The 17183-nt window shown below is 44.4% G+C and overlaps 1 protein-coding gene across 3 annotated transcripts; it reads right to left on the bottom strand.

Moving 5' to 3' along the window:
* Positions 1 to 92: 92 nt before the first annotated feature.
* Positions 93 to 16696, bottom strand: CENPT (centromere protein T). 3 transcript variants are annotated; one of them, XM_081963552.1, is made up of 18 exons: positions 16448 to 16696; positions 14884 to 14992; positions 13570 to 13663; positions 12253 to 12386; positions 11823 to 11856; positions 10891 to 11036; positions 9663 to 10193; positions 8307 to 8513; positions 6553 to 6786; positions 6191 to 6421; positions 5810 to 6043; positions 5423 to 5656; positions 5041 to 5262; positions 4648 to 4869; positions 3269 to 3365; positions 1620 to 1784; positions 1249 to 1353; positions 93 to 693 (listed from the first exon to the last, which is right to left on the bottom strand). In XM_081963552.1, exons 1-18 carry the CDS (start codon positions 16532 to 16534, stop codon positions 564 to 566), a joined length of 3216 nt encoding a protein of 1071 aa, XP_081819678.1. In that variant the 5' UTR covers positions 16535 to 16696; the 3' UTR covers positions 93 to 563. The 3 variants fall into 3 exon arrangements, with proteins under 3 accessions (XP_081819678.1, XP_081819680.1, XP_081819679.1); XM_081963554.1 differs by having other exon boundaries at positions 5423 to 5517; positions 5914 to 6043; XM_081963553.1 differs by having other exon boundaries at positions 5921 to 6043.
* Between the last annotated feature and the right edge of the window lie 487 nt (positions 16697 to 17183).

The following is a 17183-nucleotide window of genomic DNA, read 5'->3' as shown; positions in this document are numbered from 1 at the left end:
GACTGTCTCCAGAATATGCGTAGTTGAATAGCTACATCACTGACTTGGATCACCCCATAGTTTGATTTATTAATCTCTACTTAAGAACTGCATTTATCTAGGTTTGGATGTTTATTTATAATCTTAAAACATGGAAGAAAAATAGCTAGAATTACAAAAAAAAAAAGTTCTAATATCTTCAGAATACAAAGAAAGGTTTAGTAAAATAAACATAGGACCACAGGTTTTTGCTTGCTTGAGAACAAGAGTACAGAGAAAACAGTTTTATTCTAAAGTAATACAGATTTTTATTATTTTTTACAAAATATGACTTGCAACCCTGGTACAGACAGAAAATCAAGGCTCCTCCTGTGTCCTGCAGTAACTGGGACACAATAGGTACAATTCAACATTGCTTGTTTCTGAGAAGGTGCCACGATTAAATTAAATGCCGTGTAAATGATTTTGTCTTGGGGACAAATCTCCATCCGTTCTAGTCCAAAGCCGCAGGAGATCTTTTCCCTTCCGCTGCTTATTTCCCAACCAGAAATGTTCTGCCTCTGGCATCCAAACGGCTCAGTTACTCACTTCGGTTTCTGTGGGATCACTTTGTTCCCGCTGGTGGCGATAGGAATTAGCAGCTTCCTGTACTCCAAAGGTAAGTGTCGCTCGACCAGCACATTTAGAGGCATCTTGTCTGTTATCAGTCCTTGCCTGGATTGCGGAGAAAGGGATCACAAGAGAATAAGACCCAAAGAAGCACGCCTGTGAATTGGATAGTGCTCACCTCTTTCCAACCAACCCTGTAACAAGAACCCATGTCCCTCCAGTTTGGGCTTTGTCAGCTGTCCTGAGCTACAGGTAGTCCTCGAATTACAACCACAATGGAGCTGTAGGTAGCTACGTGAGAGATTTGTTAAGTGGGTTTTGCCCCATTTTACGACTTTTCCCATCACATTTTTTAACTGAAACACTGCAGTTGTTAAAAGTTAAGTCACGTGGTTGTTAAGGGAATCTGGTTTCCCCATTGATTTCGCTTGTCGGGAGATTGAGCTAGGTGCGTCTTATACTTCGGAGGGTCTTATATTCCAAAAAATACGGTACATTGTGATTACGATAGCCAGAATTCCCAGGAGCTGTAGTGGCCAGGAGTTCTCGCCCCCAAACATCTGAAGAGCCTTATGGTGGGGAAGCCTTCACTGAGATATCTTCTCAGTGAAGGCTTCTTTGGTTGATCTTGCAACCAACCTCACCCCACCTCCCCCTTACCGCCTCATGAGGAGTTCCAGATCAGCTGCTTCCGCTGTCTTCCGTCGTGCATGGTTCACGTAGGCTTCCAGGTCGTTGCTCAGATGCTTGAAGTAGACATTCACACTGGAAAAATGGGAGCCTAAAGTCAGTTGGGAGAGTTACAGCATTGCTCCCTTCTTGGAAGGCAGGTTGCAGTGCAAACCCCGCCTCCCCCGGTCAAGAAACCTCAAATGTCTGATCGCAATTAGATACCCGCGAGCAGATTGGTTTCTTGGCAAGAAACCCAAGCGTGGCAACAGGAGGAGGTCGCGCCACACATTTTAAGATTTTCTCCGAGCTCAGCATAGTTGGCAAAGCTCTTTTCTCCACAAGGGATTGGGATGACTTACCACCTATCCACAACTTGCAACGCCTCTTTGGTTACTGGCATCTTGACGTAGTGGGTGAACATTTTTTTCACCAAGTTGCCGGGGAGGGACGGCTCCCGTTTTTCCCGGCGGGCTTTCTTAGCTGGCTTGGGAACCCGTTGAACCAAATTCTGTTTCATTGGCGACCTCCAAGGAAAATATCAAAAAGACAGTCTAAGCAATTCAGTCTACTGCAAGGAGAGAAAACCAAGGAGCTGCCAGCTGTTACAGAAAGCTACCGCCCAGGCAATTCCAGATGGCACCATCACCTATCTGGGAAGTCCACACACCTTAAACCCTCTTCCACTGGGTCTGAATCAGAGGCGGGATACAGCAGGTTCCGACCAGTTCTTTTGAGTAATTTTGAGTAGTTCAGACAACCGGCAAATACCACCTCTGGCTGGCCCCGCCCCCATCTATTCTCTGCCTCCTGAGTCCCAACTGATCAGGAGGAAATGGGGTTTTTGCAGTATCCTTCCCCTGCCATGCCCACCAAGCCACGCCCACAGAACCAGTAGTAAAAAAAATTGAATCCCACCACTGGTCTGAATGCCAGTCACGGAAGGATGGAGTTCTTTTTCTCTGGCAGTCAAGGCAAAAAACCCTCAGTGTCGTCTTTATTCTTAATAGTAAGTGTTAGTCTATCCTCACCATCTATTACAATGTAAGCCCATGATGGTGAACCTGTGGAATGTCTGCTCTCTCTGTGGGCACGTGCGCTGTTGCCAGCTGGTCTTCGTGGGTGCTGGAGCACCGGAAAATGGACTGAAAATGGCTGTTTTGGGGCAGTTTTCAGGTCATTTTCAGTCTGTTTTTCGGACCATTTTTAGATCATAATGGGCCATTTTTCAGGCTGGTTTTGACCCAAAAAAGATAATGACCCAAAACCAGGCCGTAAGTGTGAAAAACGGACATAAGTCACTTTTTTCTGCCGTTGTAACTTTGAACGGTCTCTAAATGAACTGTTGTAAGTTGAGGACTGCCTCTAAATACAGAGTGGTTAGGGGGTGTTTTGACCCAGGCTTCCTTAACAAGCAAGAAACGGAGTCTTGGTCCCTGCAAAACCCCTTTTATTTACACGACTGTGAATTCCTTTCATTCACAGTCCGCAAGGCTTAGCAAACAGTCTTTCAGAGGAATGCTTATCCCCACGAACCTTATCTCGTTTGGAGAGCTGCCAAACAACTAGTTTCCAAATGCAGGGCAAGGCAACACTTGGCACAGAGTCTCTTAGAGTCACAAACAGAACTTTCCACTCTTGAAGCGACCGAATGAATGAATTGTTTCCTGCAACAGCCCACTCCCTGTTCGTTCCTCTTTTATGTCCTATAGGAGGGGCCAATCACCTCCAAGACGTATCTTTACTCTAAGTCGACCCTGCTTTCTTAGTTGTTCTTGTCTTCTGGTAGCTCTGCGCATGCGCACACTGGGAACAGACTCTAGCTGTTCCTCTGCCTCACTGCTGTCTAGCTTCCTCTCTGCCTCCGACGCAGAGCCCTCGTCCAAGCTTCCCTCAGCCCCCAGGACTGGCCCCTGTTCCTCCCCAACCTCCGACTATGTTGCTAGTTTTGCTGGCTACCACCAGGCCCCAACAGGGGGCTAAAATTCCATCCCTACAACCGCATACATACCCAGAAGCCACCTCTTTCGAAACAGGTGGGCTGGACAGCAATGGTGTACAGTGAAAAGCTTTAGTGCGGACAAAGGCTGGCGTTCTGCCAGTTGGTTCTGGGAGAGAATGAAAGAAAGCATCTCATATCACTTCCCCAAACACATGACGCTTCTGGGGTGGGGCTTCTATGTCCTTTACAGATAATCCCAAAGTTACTACAAGTAGTCCCAGAGTTACAAACACAGTGAAGCCCAAACTTTGTGGCTAGGGGAGACTTTTGTTAAGTGCAACCCATTTTGCCACCTTGCTTGCCACAGTTGTTAAACGAATCGCTGCAGATGTTAAGTCAGGAACAGAGTTGTTAAGCCAGGGGTGTCCAAACTTGGGAACTTTAAGACTTGTGGACTTCAACTCCCAGAATTCCCCAGCCAGCCATGCTGGCTGGGGAATTCTGGGAATTGAAGTCCACAAGTCTTAAAGTTCCCAAGTTTGGACACCCCTGTGTTAAGCGAATCCGGCTTCCCTCATTGACTTTGCTTGTCAGAAGGTCGCAAAAGGGGATCACATGACCCCAGGACAGTGCGACCGTCCTAAGTATGAACCAGTTGCTGAGCATCCAAATGTTGATCCTGTGACTATGGGGGATGTTACAACGGATGTGAACAAGTCACAAGTCACTTTTTTTAGTGCCGCTGTTAACTTCACTAAGCAGCCACCAGGCAAACTGTTCTAAGTCAAGGATTATCAGTAAAGGACTGGATTTTACAGCATTCACATTAAAATCACTTGATTTATTAAATTTAGAAAGAAAGAACGCTTCTGGAGAACCCCAAATGATGTGAGGAATAATTTGGGAAGAAGTCATCCTTTGGGAGGAGAGTAAACTTTCTGAAGCCCAACCATGACAGCTGTAAATGAATGAAGCTCTCAACATAGGGAACTGATTCCAGGTAAGATTAATTTCTAAATTGACTCTGAGGTCCCCAGGGTCAATTTCTTACATTAATAGCAATAGCACGTAGACTTATATACTGCTTCATAGTTCTTATATAGCCCTCTCTAAGTGGTTTACAGAGTCAGCCTATTTCCCCCAACAATCTGGATCCTCATTTTACCCACCTCGGAAGGATGGAAGGCTGAGGCAACCTTCAGCCTGGTGAGATTCGATCTGCCAAATTGCAGGCAGCCGGCAGGCAGCAGAAGTAGCCTGCAGTACTGCACTCTCACCACTGTGCCACCTTGGCTCTTAATCATTTTGAAATGCACCCAATAAGCCAAGTTTGCTTCAGCTGTGCTTTAGCATAGGGATCTTCCCACCTATCAGCATCTTGCCATCCAGACTCGCTTTTGTGTGACATGGGTGGCTATATACAAATATGGTTAAATAAATCAGCTCACCACCGTCCTCAGATTCTGACACATCCTCAACTTCTGGGTTGCCTTCCGTTTCAAACTCCAAAATCTGTTCCACAGTCCTTATTTCTTTTGTTCTGTTTCTATCACCTGTTTGTGGATTTGTTCTATCTCTCATTGACTTAAAGGAGTCCAGCCTCTTGGGAGTCTTTCCACTTGCACGTCTACTTGGAGTTGCCACTCTAGGACTTTGAGAGTTCTCATTAGCTAAAGAGAAAAAAAGGAAGAAACAAAGAAAGGTCTCCCATCTCCTTCACAGATAATCTGAAGGTTACTAAAGGACTGAAAGTTATCAGCGTCTTGCTCTCCAGAGTCACTTTTATGCAAGATGGGCAGTTATACAGTATAAGTATATATTAAGTAAGTAAATTAACTCACCAACGTCCTCAGATTCTGACATCTCGACTTCTGGGTTGTCTTCGGCTTCAAACTGCAGAATCTGTTCAGTTTCCACATTCCTCATTTCTTTTCTATCACCTGTTTGTGGATGTGTTCTATCTCTCATTGCCTTAAAGGGGGTCCTCTCCAGCGTCTTGGGAGTCTTTCTACTTGCACGTCTACTTGGAGTTGACACTCTAGGACTTTGAGAGATCTCAATAGCTAAAGAGAAAAAAGGAAGAAAAAAAAGAAGATCTTCCATCTCCTTCACAGTTAATCTGAAAGTTACTAACGGACTGAAAGTTATCATTGTCTTGCTCTGCAGAGTCAGTTTTATGTAAGATGGGCGATTATATAAATATGATTAAGTAAATGAACTCACCAATGTTTTCAGATTCTGACCTCTCCTCCACTTCCGAGTTGTCTTCGGCTTCAAACTGCAGAATCTGTTCAGTTTCCACATTCCTCATTTCTTTTGATCTGCTTCTATCACCTGTTTGTGGATTTGTTTTATCTCTCATTGCCTTAAAGGAGGTCCTGTCCAGCGTCTTTGGAGTCTTTCCACTTGCACGTCTACTTGGAGTTGCCACTCTAGGACTTTGAGAGATCTCAATAGCTAAAGAGAAAAAAGGAAGAAAGAAAGATCTTCCATCTCCTTCACAGATAACCCGAAAGTTACTAACAGACTGAAAGTTATCAGCTCTCCAGTGTCAGTTTTATGTGAAATGGGCGGTTATATAATTATGATTAACTAAGTAAATTAGTTCACCAAGGACCTCAGATTCTGAGATCTCCTCAACTTCTGGTTTGTCTTTGGCTTCAAACTCAAAAATGTGTTCAGTTTCCACATTCCTCATTTCTTTTGATCTGTTTCTATCACCTGTTTGTGGATGTGTTCTATCTCTCATTGCCTTAAAGGGGGTTCTCTCCAACGTCTTGGGAGTCTTTCCACTTGCGCGTCTACTTGGAGTTGCCACTCTAGGACTTTGAGAGATCTCAACAGCTAAGGAGAAAAAAGGAAGAAAAACAAACAAAAGAGAAAGATCTTCCATCTCTTTCATAGATAAACCAAAAGTTACTAAAGGACTGAAAGTTATCCGCGACTTGTTCTCCAGAGTTAGTTTTATGTGAGATGGGCAGTTATACTCACCAATGTCCTCAGATTCTGATATCTCAACTTCTGGGTTGTCTTCGGCTTCAAAATCCAGAATGTGTTCAGTTTCCACATTCCTCATTTCTTTTGATCTGTTTCTATCACCTGTTTGTGGATGTGTTCTCTCTCTCATTGCTTTAAAGGAGGTCCTCTCCAGGGTCTTTGGAGTCTTTCCACTTGCGCGTCTACTTGGAGTTGCCACTCTAGGACTTTGGGAGACCTCGTTAGCTAAAGAGAAAAAAGGAAGAAACAAAGAAAGGTCTTCCATCTCCTTCACAAATAACCTGAAAGTTACTAACAGACTGAAAGTTATCAGATCTCGAGAGTCAGTTTTATGTGATATGGGTGGTTATACTCACCCAGGTCCTCAGATTCTGACATCCCCATAACTTCTGGTTTCTCTTTGGCTTCAAACTCCAAAATGTGTTCAGTTTCCACATTTCTCATTTCTTTTGTTCTGTTTCTATCACCACTTTGTGGATTTGTTCTGTCTCTCATTCCCTTAAAGGGGGTCCCCTCCAGACTCTTGGGAGTATTTCCACTTCCACTTCCACTTGAAGTTGCCACTCTAGGACTTTCAGAGATATCAACAGCTAAAGAGAAAAAAAAAGTTAAAAAAGAGAAAGGTCACACATTCCATCAACAGCTTCTGTTTAAAACAAAGGCTGCTGGTATGTGTCACTGAGTCTGTTACTGCTTTGAGATCCTTCTTCCCAAACATTTCCTCTTTATTCATATGTAAAGGTTCATCTCAAAGTACCATCTGGTAGAACAGAGCCAGGAGCTTTTGCCTCTTTAGCTTTTGTGTGCAACTCACCCATTTCAGGTGTTAGGCGACTGGAGGCTAAAACATATAAATAAGAATGGTTGCTGGAATTGGGTAAGTCTAGTTTAATGGGGGGGAAAAGGACTACAGGTGACATGAAGGCAGTCTTCCAATCTCTCAGGGGTTGGCACAAAAAAGAGGGAATCAACCTCTTCTCTAAAGCACCTGTTGGTGGGATATGAAGCAATGGATGGAAACTAGTCAAGGAGAGAAGCAACCTAGAACTAGGGAGAACAATTAATCAGTGGAACAACTTGCCTCCGGAAGTGATGAATGCTCCAACACTGGGAATTTTTAAGTTTAAGAAGTTTTAAGGAAGAGATTGGATAACCATTTGTCTGAAGTGGTATAGGGCTTTCTACCTGAGTAGGGGGTTGGACCAGAAGACCTCCAAGGTTCCTTCCAACTCTAATATTCTGTTCTTGAGATATTGCCAGATGTTGATCATTTCTCCTGAGTTCTCTAAGTTATGTCTTCATTAACTTCAATAAAACTATACCTGTCTGGCTTTGTATCATAATAACTCACAAGCTAGAGGTTAGTTGGGCAGATTTTAGTATTCTGGGGATGATAATGAAAAGCATACAGAGGGTGGATTTCCTAGGCTTTTGTAGGTGTTGGAGTGAGACTCTTTTTTAAAAAAAATATCCATGTTTATTTCAAGGCTTAGATGAACATTTTGGGGTATTTCCTATCCTCAAAATCACAAAACAAAGGCAATTTTCAGCAGCTTTACTTAGAATTGCTCTGGAAGTCACACCAAAAAAAGAGAGAGAGAAAAGACTGGATTCACAAACTACATTAAATCAAAACCAAATGATTATATAGCTTAGTTCAAACTTTGAAGATCTCAACATTATCTACAGACCCTGAGAGTCAATAGTCTGTGTTTGAAACAGGATTCTTTCCCTGTTCTAACTGGAGATGGGAACTGAACTTGTGTTTTTATACATGATAAGATGAAGTGGAGGCGCTTAATTAATTATATGGAGGCAGCACATGTTTCAAGGCAATTATTCCAGAGCGAGGGCCAGAGTGGTAGAGGACAGCATACCTCCATTCCGAGCACTTCTTCACATAATTCTCGCAAAGGCTTCCACACATCTATTGCAGGAGTCTCCAACCTTGCTTTAAGACTTGTGGACTTCAACTCCCAGAGTTCCTTAGCCAGCAAAGCTTAAAGCAAAGCTGGCTGAGGAACTCTGGGAGTTGAAGTCCACAAGTCTTAAAGTTGCCAAGGTTAGAGACTCCTGATCTATTGGCTAACTACCAGACACGTACACTTACTTATTTCCCGAAGAGAAGATTCTTCCTCCGAGTCCACCTTGGCCATACCCTGTCCTGCAACTGCTGGGATGATGTTATCCAACTCCTTGGTAATTTGTGCCACCATCTCATTCACTGAACGCCGGACAATTTTTCTACTCAGCCAAGTTGAGAAATTTCTTTGAGATGCTCTTAGGAGCTGAGCATCTATTTGTGTGGATGGTCTTCCTGCACAAATTGGCAAAAATTAAGAAACAGTCACAAATGTTCAGACACACACAAAAAATAATACCAAAAGGTATTTTTGAAGGTTATACTAGTGCCTAAGCTTATTCTGGATGTACTCAAGGAACCATCGCATTTTAACATTTTTTTGAGAAGCAAGAAAAGCTTCCAAGTCCTGATGGAGCTTTATTCAAAAGGCAACTGGACTTTGTTTTTCCTAGAAGACGTTTTGCTTCTCACCCAAATCTTCAGTTCTGTCTGAGAACCGAAGAAGCATCTTGAATGAGAAGCGAAATGTCTTCAAGGAAAATGAAACGTCTAGCTGCCTTTTGAAAAAGCACCTTGGATGACCGAGCATCTCCACTGACAGAAGCTTCTAAGCCATCTACCAATGTGGAGAGAAAAATAATTGCCATAGATCAGAGTTCCATAACCCTTCTAGGTTTGCTGATGGGTGGCAGGGGCAGGGGGAAAAGGAGAGGGGATGGTTATATTAGTAAATTATAAAATAATAATTTGACTATAAAATATAAAATAATTTACTAAGACAATTATAAAATAATTTACTAAGTGCATTACTATTCTCATCCTTCCTAGTACCTATCTGTTCCCACTTATGACTATAACCCTGTTGCTTATAGCTTTACAATTTATATTGTTTTGTTTGTTTCTTAGCATGATTTGATTGCTTATTAGTAACCTATGACTATCACTAAATGTTGTATCTTATGACTGATGAATGTATTCTATTTTATTTTTCTTTATGTACACTGAGAGCATATGCACCAAAGGCAAATACCTTGCGTGTCCAATCACACTTGTCCAATAAAGAATTCTACTCTACTCCATTCTGTTTTTTCTATTCCCATTCTATTCTGTCTTCCTTTCCTTTCCCCTCCCCTCTATCCTATCCCATTTGCAGTAAGTGCGCACGCTCGCAGCTCCATTTGCACACTCAAACAAATGGATCATGTGAGCATGCGCCTGGGGATGCCACGTGCCCCTGGGCCCTCACCCGCCGCTTCTACAGCCCGGTTCCAAATGGCTCATGGTCCAGTAGCGGGCTACAACCTGGGGATTGGGGACCCTCGGCATAGATGATATATGAAGGGGTTTTTTTGTTTGTTCCTCAAGCCCCAGCAATGAACATACCAGTCTTCAAAGGCTCTGTGGGAGTGAGGAGTTCCTCGTCAGGACTGTTTCCCTGAAAATGCTTTTGCTGTTGCTTTTGAGGGGTAATTATTCCTTTTTGGGGAATGTTTTCTACGCTGCCGGCACCTTCGGGGCCTGGACTTAACTTCTCCTTTCCCAGACTGGGTCTCAATCCTTTTCCTGCATCCTGTGGGCTTTCTTCTGGGTAACCCTCTTCCTTTTCCGTGGATTCAGTTTCTGGTTCAACGGTACTTTCACTTCCCGGCATCAAGATTTGGGGGGGGCTGCTTTCATCCACTTTTTCAACTTCCATGTCAGATATTTCGTCCTGTGTTTGGCTCAGAGATGGCGCACTCCTACGACCTAAAGGTTTACTTGCCAAATCCGGTTCTGGTAGGACATTAGATGACTCCGTCTCAATCTCCTCGCCGGAATGAGGTGGGAGAAAGAGCTCTGTCTCTACCGAAAGAGCCTCTGTGTTGTTTGATTGGAACGTTGTAGTTTTCTGCTCTTCGGGGTTGTTTCCTGCCGCTGGCAACAATTTAAACAAAAATTATCCCTTCAGATGGAAATGTAACTTTGTGTTCTGGCCCAGTTCCCCAAACACGGCAAAACTTCTGAAGTTAATTCAAAAGATTCCTTTATTAGGTGTGCCAGCCACACCGGCAAAAAGTTTCTTTCCGCGCAGGCTAACAAGTCCGGCCAGAAGATAAATAATTGTCTGCCACATCTATTCATCTCCGCCCTCTGCCCTTTATCCCCAGAACTAGGGTGGGGCTTCACTAGCAGCAATGGATCTTCCATCCCAAGGACCAGCCCATAGTTTTCCACTGCTCTCCTCTCTTCTCTGCCTTCTGCACATCCATGCATCAGGCAATGGACCCAGCTGTTCCTCCTCTTCCTCATCAGCCACTTCCAGACCTGGGGGCTGTTGATTCTCCATCTGAGGACTGATGGGCAGCCCAGGTTCTGCCTCTACCTCTACCTCTGCCAGCTCCATTCCCTCTTCCCCCTCGGAGCTCTCAGGTTGCCTTGATGCTGACCCTGACTCCCACACTACCGCCTCCTCCTCTGAACACTTTGTTTTCATTTTCGCTTCTCGACACCACCCCGTGTTCCATTGATTCTGTCTCCAGAACAGATTATAACCCATTCTGACCAGGTTAGTTACCAGGTTGCTCTCTCTAACAAACACACCAGGGAAAAAAATACCCCAAATCAGACTCACAGTCTTTGATCTGCAACAAGTCTTGTTCAAGGCCCCCTTCAAAATCCTTCACATTAACTCCTCGGTAGTTTTTGGGACGACGGATCAAGCCTTTTCTCCCAGCGGAGTTCAGTGGTGCTGGGGTTGTAAAAGAGATCTGAAGAGATCTGAGAACAGAACAGCATATAGGAGTGATAGCTAACCCTTTTGTCCTCACGTGGTGCAAACGTGCCCACACCCATAAAACAATGTCCATGTCCCCCACATATGTACGTGTGACCCTCCCACCCCTTTTTGGACCTAGCAGGCCTCCCTGAAGCCAAAAACCAGGTGCGCTCTCCCTCCCCCCAGTGCATATGCATGCTGTTACCGATGTTATTTCTGCCTTGTATGCAACTTTATTCCTCTCTAGCATTCCTCTCCATTGTTCAGTGATGCATTTCCTGCCTCTCTAGGATTTATCTCTAGCTGTTCCTGTTCCTAGTATATACTTATATTCTCAATGGCTTGTATAGTGTTTTAACTGCATTTTGATTAAACAACATGGGCTGCAGAGACCCAAAAAGAGATCGAACAAACTTCTGGTTGGCCCGCTGAGGCCTTTTTTTTTTTGCCCTCCCCAGGCTTCGGAGGCTTTCCTGAAGCCTGGGGAGGGCGAAAAATGGCCCCAACAGCCCAACTGAAAGTTTGGAACCGATCCGTTTCCGGAGGGCCTCCAGGGAGGCCGTTTTCGCCCTCCCCAGGCTTTAGGAAAGCCTCCAGAGCCTGGGGAGAGGTTGCGCTTACATGCGCAGGGGGTAGCGCGTGCAGGGGGAGGATTGAGTGGGCACACGTACGATAGCGCGTGCGCATGCAATTTTGGCACGCCGTAAAAAAGGTTCGCCATCACTGATCTAGAGGCAAAGGAAGAAACAATAGCTTGAGCACAACCACAAAACAGAATTGTAACCTACTTTGTCAAAGATGTATGGTCCAGCAAGTCCTCAGCTGCAAAGAGAGATTAAGATATATTAGAGGGGCTGTTTATATGTGGAAGTCTTACTACTTAAATACTAATTAATGCAGAAGCAGAGCTATTCATTAGAAGTTGCTGATATTGCTGTCCAAAGCAGGATACATAATGTATTCTATTTATTGCCATGCCATCACTGGGAGTCCAGGCGCTTCAGCGAGCAGCACACTGGATTCGTATCAGGATTTAAAATTATGAATTTAGTGGTCCCTGAGGTCCGAAAGGTTGGTGACCCTTGCTTTAACTGGACTTGTAGGATGTCAAAACATACAGTCAACTATTATCTTTATTTCTTGGAGCAAAACAATTTTTTTTTAAAAAAAAAAAGCATTCAAAATTTGGTCAGAGTCGCCTCCAAAGGCCACATTTACCTGGGTTGGACTGAAGATGGTTGTTCAGATCCCTTTCAAATTCAGAGAGACGGACCTTTTTCGATCTCGTTGGATGCCGTGAAATCCTAGGCTTCTGTCTCTGAATGGAGTCCGACAGGCTGACTTCTAGATTGCTAACGGTCAACAAGACAGGTCTTCAGAGCTACCGGTAGCAGAATACTGTTCTCGAAGGACAAGTGCTTAAACCAGGGGTCAGCAACACACAACTCTGGAGCCACATGTGGCTCTTTCATCCCTCTGCTCTGGCTCCCTGTCATCTTTTGGCACCACAATTTTGAGAGGAGCTTTAGGTTGGGAGGGTGCAAGGCACAACGCGCCAGGAGGAGACTCCATGGCAAGGGGCAGGTTTTCTGGTCAGCTCCACAATTGATAGGGCTTTTGGTTAGGACAGAAACAGGAAAAAGGACGCTGCGCTAGGATACTCTATGGTGGGGGGACCAGACTTCCAGTTGGCTCCAGAATTGAAAGGGGGGCTTCCGGTTAGGACCTTTGTGGCTCTTTGAGTGTTTAAGGTTGTCGACCCCTGGCTTAACCCAAAACCTTAAGCAATTTTAGGCTGACTCAAAATGTACATACTGTACACCAATATGGTCATTCCCATTTTTAATCAATGCTGAACATAACGGACATAGCTACAGAATACCCCCCCTTTGTTAGGAAATAGGGAAACTAGATTATTCAATGAGGCCCAAAATGAGCAGTTATTATTCAGGAATGGCACATAATTCCCAATAAGTAAGTCCACATCCTGCATAAGTATTTGAATTTAATTTAACAGCTTGTATGTACACGTTCATACAGGTTGAACTGCATCTTAATGCAGCGTTCAGCAATCTTTTCATGCAATGGATGCCAACTACATGGAGAAAAAGGGAATGGGATTTTAGCAATATACGTTCCCAGAACTCACAAATGTAGACCATTAAAAGTAGCACAATATTTGCATTAACAATTTAATCAATAAGATGTACTTATTAATTTAATGTCAACAACACAATTAATAGATGATTAATAGATGATTCATTCCTTGCTTGAATGCATGTCAGTATCAGCCATTTCTGGGCTGATTCCAAGAGAAACAGAAATAAATTTTATTTAAGGCTTGGTTTGGAGCTTCGACGTTTTGGCTCTTAAGGTCCATGCCCATTGCAGAGAAAGAAAGATTTCATAGTGTTCGCCTTTTGAGCGCTGCAATTTTACATTGCAGATCCTAAGTATGTTACTCACAACAGTCAAAATAGCGGAAGATTTGTCGCCTTTATTTTAGTAACTGCAAAACACAAAGGAAGCACTTACAGGGAAGAGTCAAACTTCACAGGAAAATGGAAAATTGTATCAATTGGTTTTGGAGAATCAGGTTTCTCAGAAACAAGAGGGGAAACAATTGGTTCTGTCAAAAACAAACAAAGAATGAACATTATTTCAGCAAGGGCTGAATTCAAAAGTGCTTCAAAACCACAGCTACGGTATGTCACTGCCCTAAAAACAAAGACGTCTTCTACTCCTAAACACTGCCATACATTTTTTCACCGTCTGAGGAGCCTTTCATTTTTAAATCTTCAAGTTGCAAACTGTTCTATTTACTTGAGGATCATATTGGTTTTCAGAAATGCACTGAACTTACAGTGATGGATGGATTGTATCCTAGACCAGTGATGGCAAATCTTTTTTTTTCCTTGGGTGCTGAAAGTGCATGTGGGAGCGCAATAGCGCATGTCGACACCCATAATGCGATGCCCTGACAGGACCCAGCCCCTGCGCATGCGATTCCCCTGGGCTCCCCCCGCACATGCGCACATGATCACTTTGATGCTAGCAGGTCTCCCTGAAGCCTCCTGGACCAAAAACGGGGTGCCGCATCCCCCCTACTCTCTGCGCATGCACGTGTGACCCCCCCCAACCCTGTGCATGTGCGCCTCTCTCAACAGTCTCAAAAATCAGCTGACCAGTGAGAAGCGTGCACACATGCGCAATGGAGCTCTCCTGGGCAATGGCTTGCGTGCCTATTGATGGCTCCATGTGCCATCTGTGGCATACGTGCCATAGGTTTGCCATCACGGTCCTAGACTGTCTATCCAGATTCTCAGTTATCCAGGTCATGATTATCCCAAAAGGCAACTGGACTTTGTTTTCCTTGAAGACGTTTCTCTTCTCATCCAAAAAATGGAGTCAGAACTGAAAAAGTTTCTTGGATGAGATGCAAAATGCCTTCAAGGGAAAAACAAAGGAAGTCCAGTTGCCTTTTGAAAAAGCACCTTTGGAACACAATATCCTAGACTCTTCCTCTCATTTGGTACAACACAAAGGTACAACTGACCCTAGGTGAGGAAGAGGCTACTAGCCATCCTTCTGGATGTGGGACATATTATACCTAATAAATTCTGTGCACATCAAGATGGTGAACATTCAAAAAGCAGATTACCCATTCACATTTTTAAACCGTTACTGAAGTATTTTGTTTTTTGCTATATGTTTGCTGTTATGTTTCTGAGTCTTTGCCGTTGTTGTTGTGAGTAGCCTGCAATTAGCAATGACTCGGTTTTATCTGTGATTCGGTACTTCTCCAATGCAGCATGACCTGAAACATTGCTCTCCCTCAATCAGACTTACGTGTCTGTAGGACCTTCTTAAAAATGGTTCGAGGTGTTGCAATATCCATCTGTGCAGAGTTGGTAGGTGCCTGATAAGCCAAGGATCTTTGATAATTAAAGGGTGCAGCCTGAAGTAAAAACAGCCCAAAGAAAGCAAATTGCAATTGTAAAAGACAAGTAGCAACGAGGCACTCTAGTAATTAAATATTAGAATTTAAATACAATTAAGCAAGGACATCACCTCCTATTTTGCTTACTACATAAAAATTAGGCTCAATAATACTATATTTTGTGGCAATTGGTATTTTCATGTAATATAAAGGTTTTTCCCGCACATATGTGTTAGTCATTCCCGACTCTAGGGGGCAGTGCTCATCTCCGTTTCAAGCCAAAGAGCCAGCATTGTCCGAAGACGTCTCCATGGTCATGTGGCCGGCATGACTAAACACCAAAGGCACACGGTATGCTGTTTCCTTCCCACCAAAAGTGGTCCCTATTTTTCTACTTGCATTTGTACATGCTTTCGAACTGCTAGGTTGGCAGAAGCTGGGCCAAGTAATGGGAGCTCACCCCATTACCCGATGCTAGGGATTCGAACCACTAAACTGCCCACCTTTCTAATCGACAAGCTCAGCGTCTTAGCCACTGAGCCACCACGTCCCTTTCATGTAATATAGAGCCATGCAATACATCTTATAGTTATGTTTCTTTTTCTTCACATGCTAAAATGACTGCTGCACAATATTATTTTAGCCTAATCTAGTACATTACGAAAGTCATTTTCCCTAAAGGAAAGCTTTGGAGTTTTCTCTTAAACAACTATGCCTAGGTCTATTGTTCCTTGACAGTCTTTCAAGGAAGTACAAGGGAGAAATCACTGGAGTAAGGTGGGGGGAAATTTTTCTGTCTTTACTCTGAAATTATCCAAGGAAACTGTTGTCCATAAATAGGCAAATCTCAGGTTTTCAATCTTGCTCAGATGGATGGGGAGGTTTATTCCTGCATTTCAGTTGAAGAAGGGCTCACCACAATTGCAGCGACCTCTATTGTAAAGGATAGTCCTTTATTTCAAAAAAACCTGTCATTAGATTTATTGTTTTTTTCTTGCTTTTGCTCTTGAACGTTCCTTTGCAAAGCAAGGCTGTAAACATTATTTCAGGGGGTTTCAGTCCTTATGAGCTGCTTTTTTTTTTTACAGATTTGTCCCTTTTTCAGGCTGGACCTTCGGGGTTTTTTTCCCCCAAGAAAAGATGGTCACAGCAGATATAATCCTTCTGGAGGATCTGAGTCTCACAAGCAGAGCCCCATTGGGAAAGGTAGTCCCACACAGGTGGGAGAGGGAGGAGGGCTGGGGAGAATGGGAATTGGAGTCCTCCCCCACACCCCCTCCAGATTGAAAGAAGGTTGCTTCGGGAATCCGAGTCTCGCAAGCAGAGCCCCATTGGGAAAGGTAGTCCAACACAGGTGGGAGAGGGAGGAGGGCTGGGGAGGATGGGAACTGGAGTCACCCCAGATTGAAAGAAGTTTGCTTAGGGCTGCGGAAAGGAGGGAATGCCGCCGCCCAAGCCTTCTACTCCCCGCACCTTTTGCCTAGCCAGCCGCAGCGACCTCCTGCGCCCTTGCGGTTCCTCCTCCGGCTGCTGTCCTCGCAGGATCCTCCGAGTGGCCATGGCTCGGCCGCCGCCCGCCGAGACCGTTACGACGAGGCAGCAACGAGCCCGCGAGCGCTCCGCAAAGTCTTCTCCCGCGTCGGGATTCAAGCAAGCACCGCCCCTGAGCAAGTCTCGCGAGAACGCCCCACCTTTCCCTGCCTCGCATTGGCCGGTGGGAGATGGAGTTCCTGATAGGGCCCGCCCGGAAACGTTGGACCTGGGTTGGTTTCTATTCCTATCATTCCCCACGGGAGCGCGAGTATTTGACTCTCTGGGTGGGATAGAGTTAGGGAAGGCTGTTGTCCCATATCTGAGATAAGCGGAAAAGGGGCTTTTGAAGGCCGTGTGTGTGTGTGTGTGTGGCTTGCATCATTTTTTTTAATAAGAGTGAAATATAGCATCCAACCATCCTGCAGTGACTTCCTCTTCTGTGCAATCTTGAAAAGGTTCAGCGACGAAGTTGTCTTTTACAGCTGCCAGCTGCATCCTTGTCCAGCTGGACAAATAATTTTGTACACTCCACAGCGAATAAAGGGACCTATCGGCTCCAAACACGGCTATGCTAGCTAGAAATATGGGCGTTCCAGTCCAACCTATTAGGAAGGCAGCATATTTGCTAGCTGGGAGGCTGGGTTCACACAATATGCTAACTCAAAACAAACTAAAT

Source organism: Natrix helvetica, assembly GCF_964273705.1.
Source record: "Natrix helvetica genome assembly, chromosome: 10".
NCBI classification, from domain to species: Eukaryota; Metazoa; Chordata; class Lepidosauria; order Squamata; family Natricidae; genus Natrix; species Natrix helvetica.
Note: the sequence above shows the minus strand (reverse complement) of the source record. Positions and strands in the feature narration are given on the sequence as shown.

Excerpts from the sequence above, each read along its gene's own strand:
- CENPT (XM_081963552.1), bottom strand. The coding sequence starts at position 16,534 with ATGGCCACTCGGAGGATCCTGCGAGGACAGCAGCCGGAGGAGGAACCG. Across the intron at positions 10,194-10,890 it reads CTTGTTGCAGATCAAAGACT|CGGCAGGAAACAACCCCGAA; the intron begins GTGAGTCTGATT and ends AATTGTTGCCAG. Across the intron at positions 1,785-3,268 it reads TCGAAAGAGGTGGCTTCTGG|GTCGCCAATGAAACAGAATT; the intron begins GTATGTATGCGG and ends TTTTCCTTGGAG.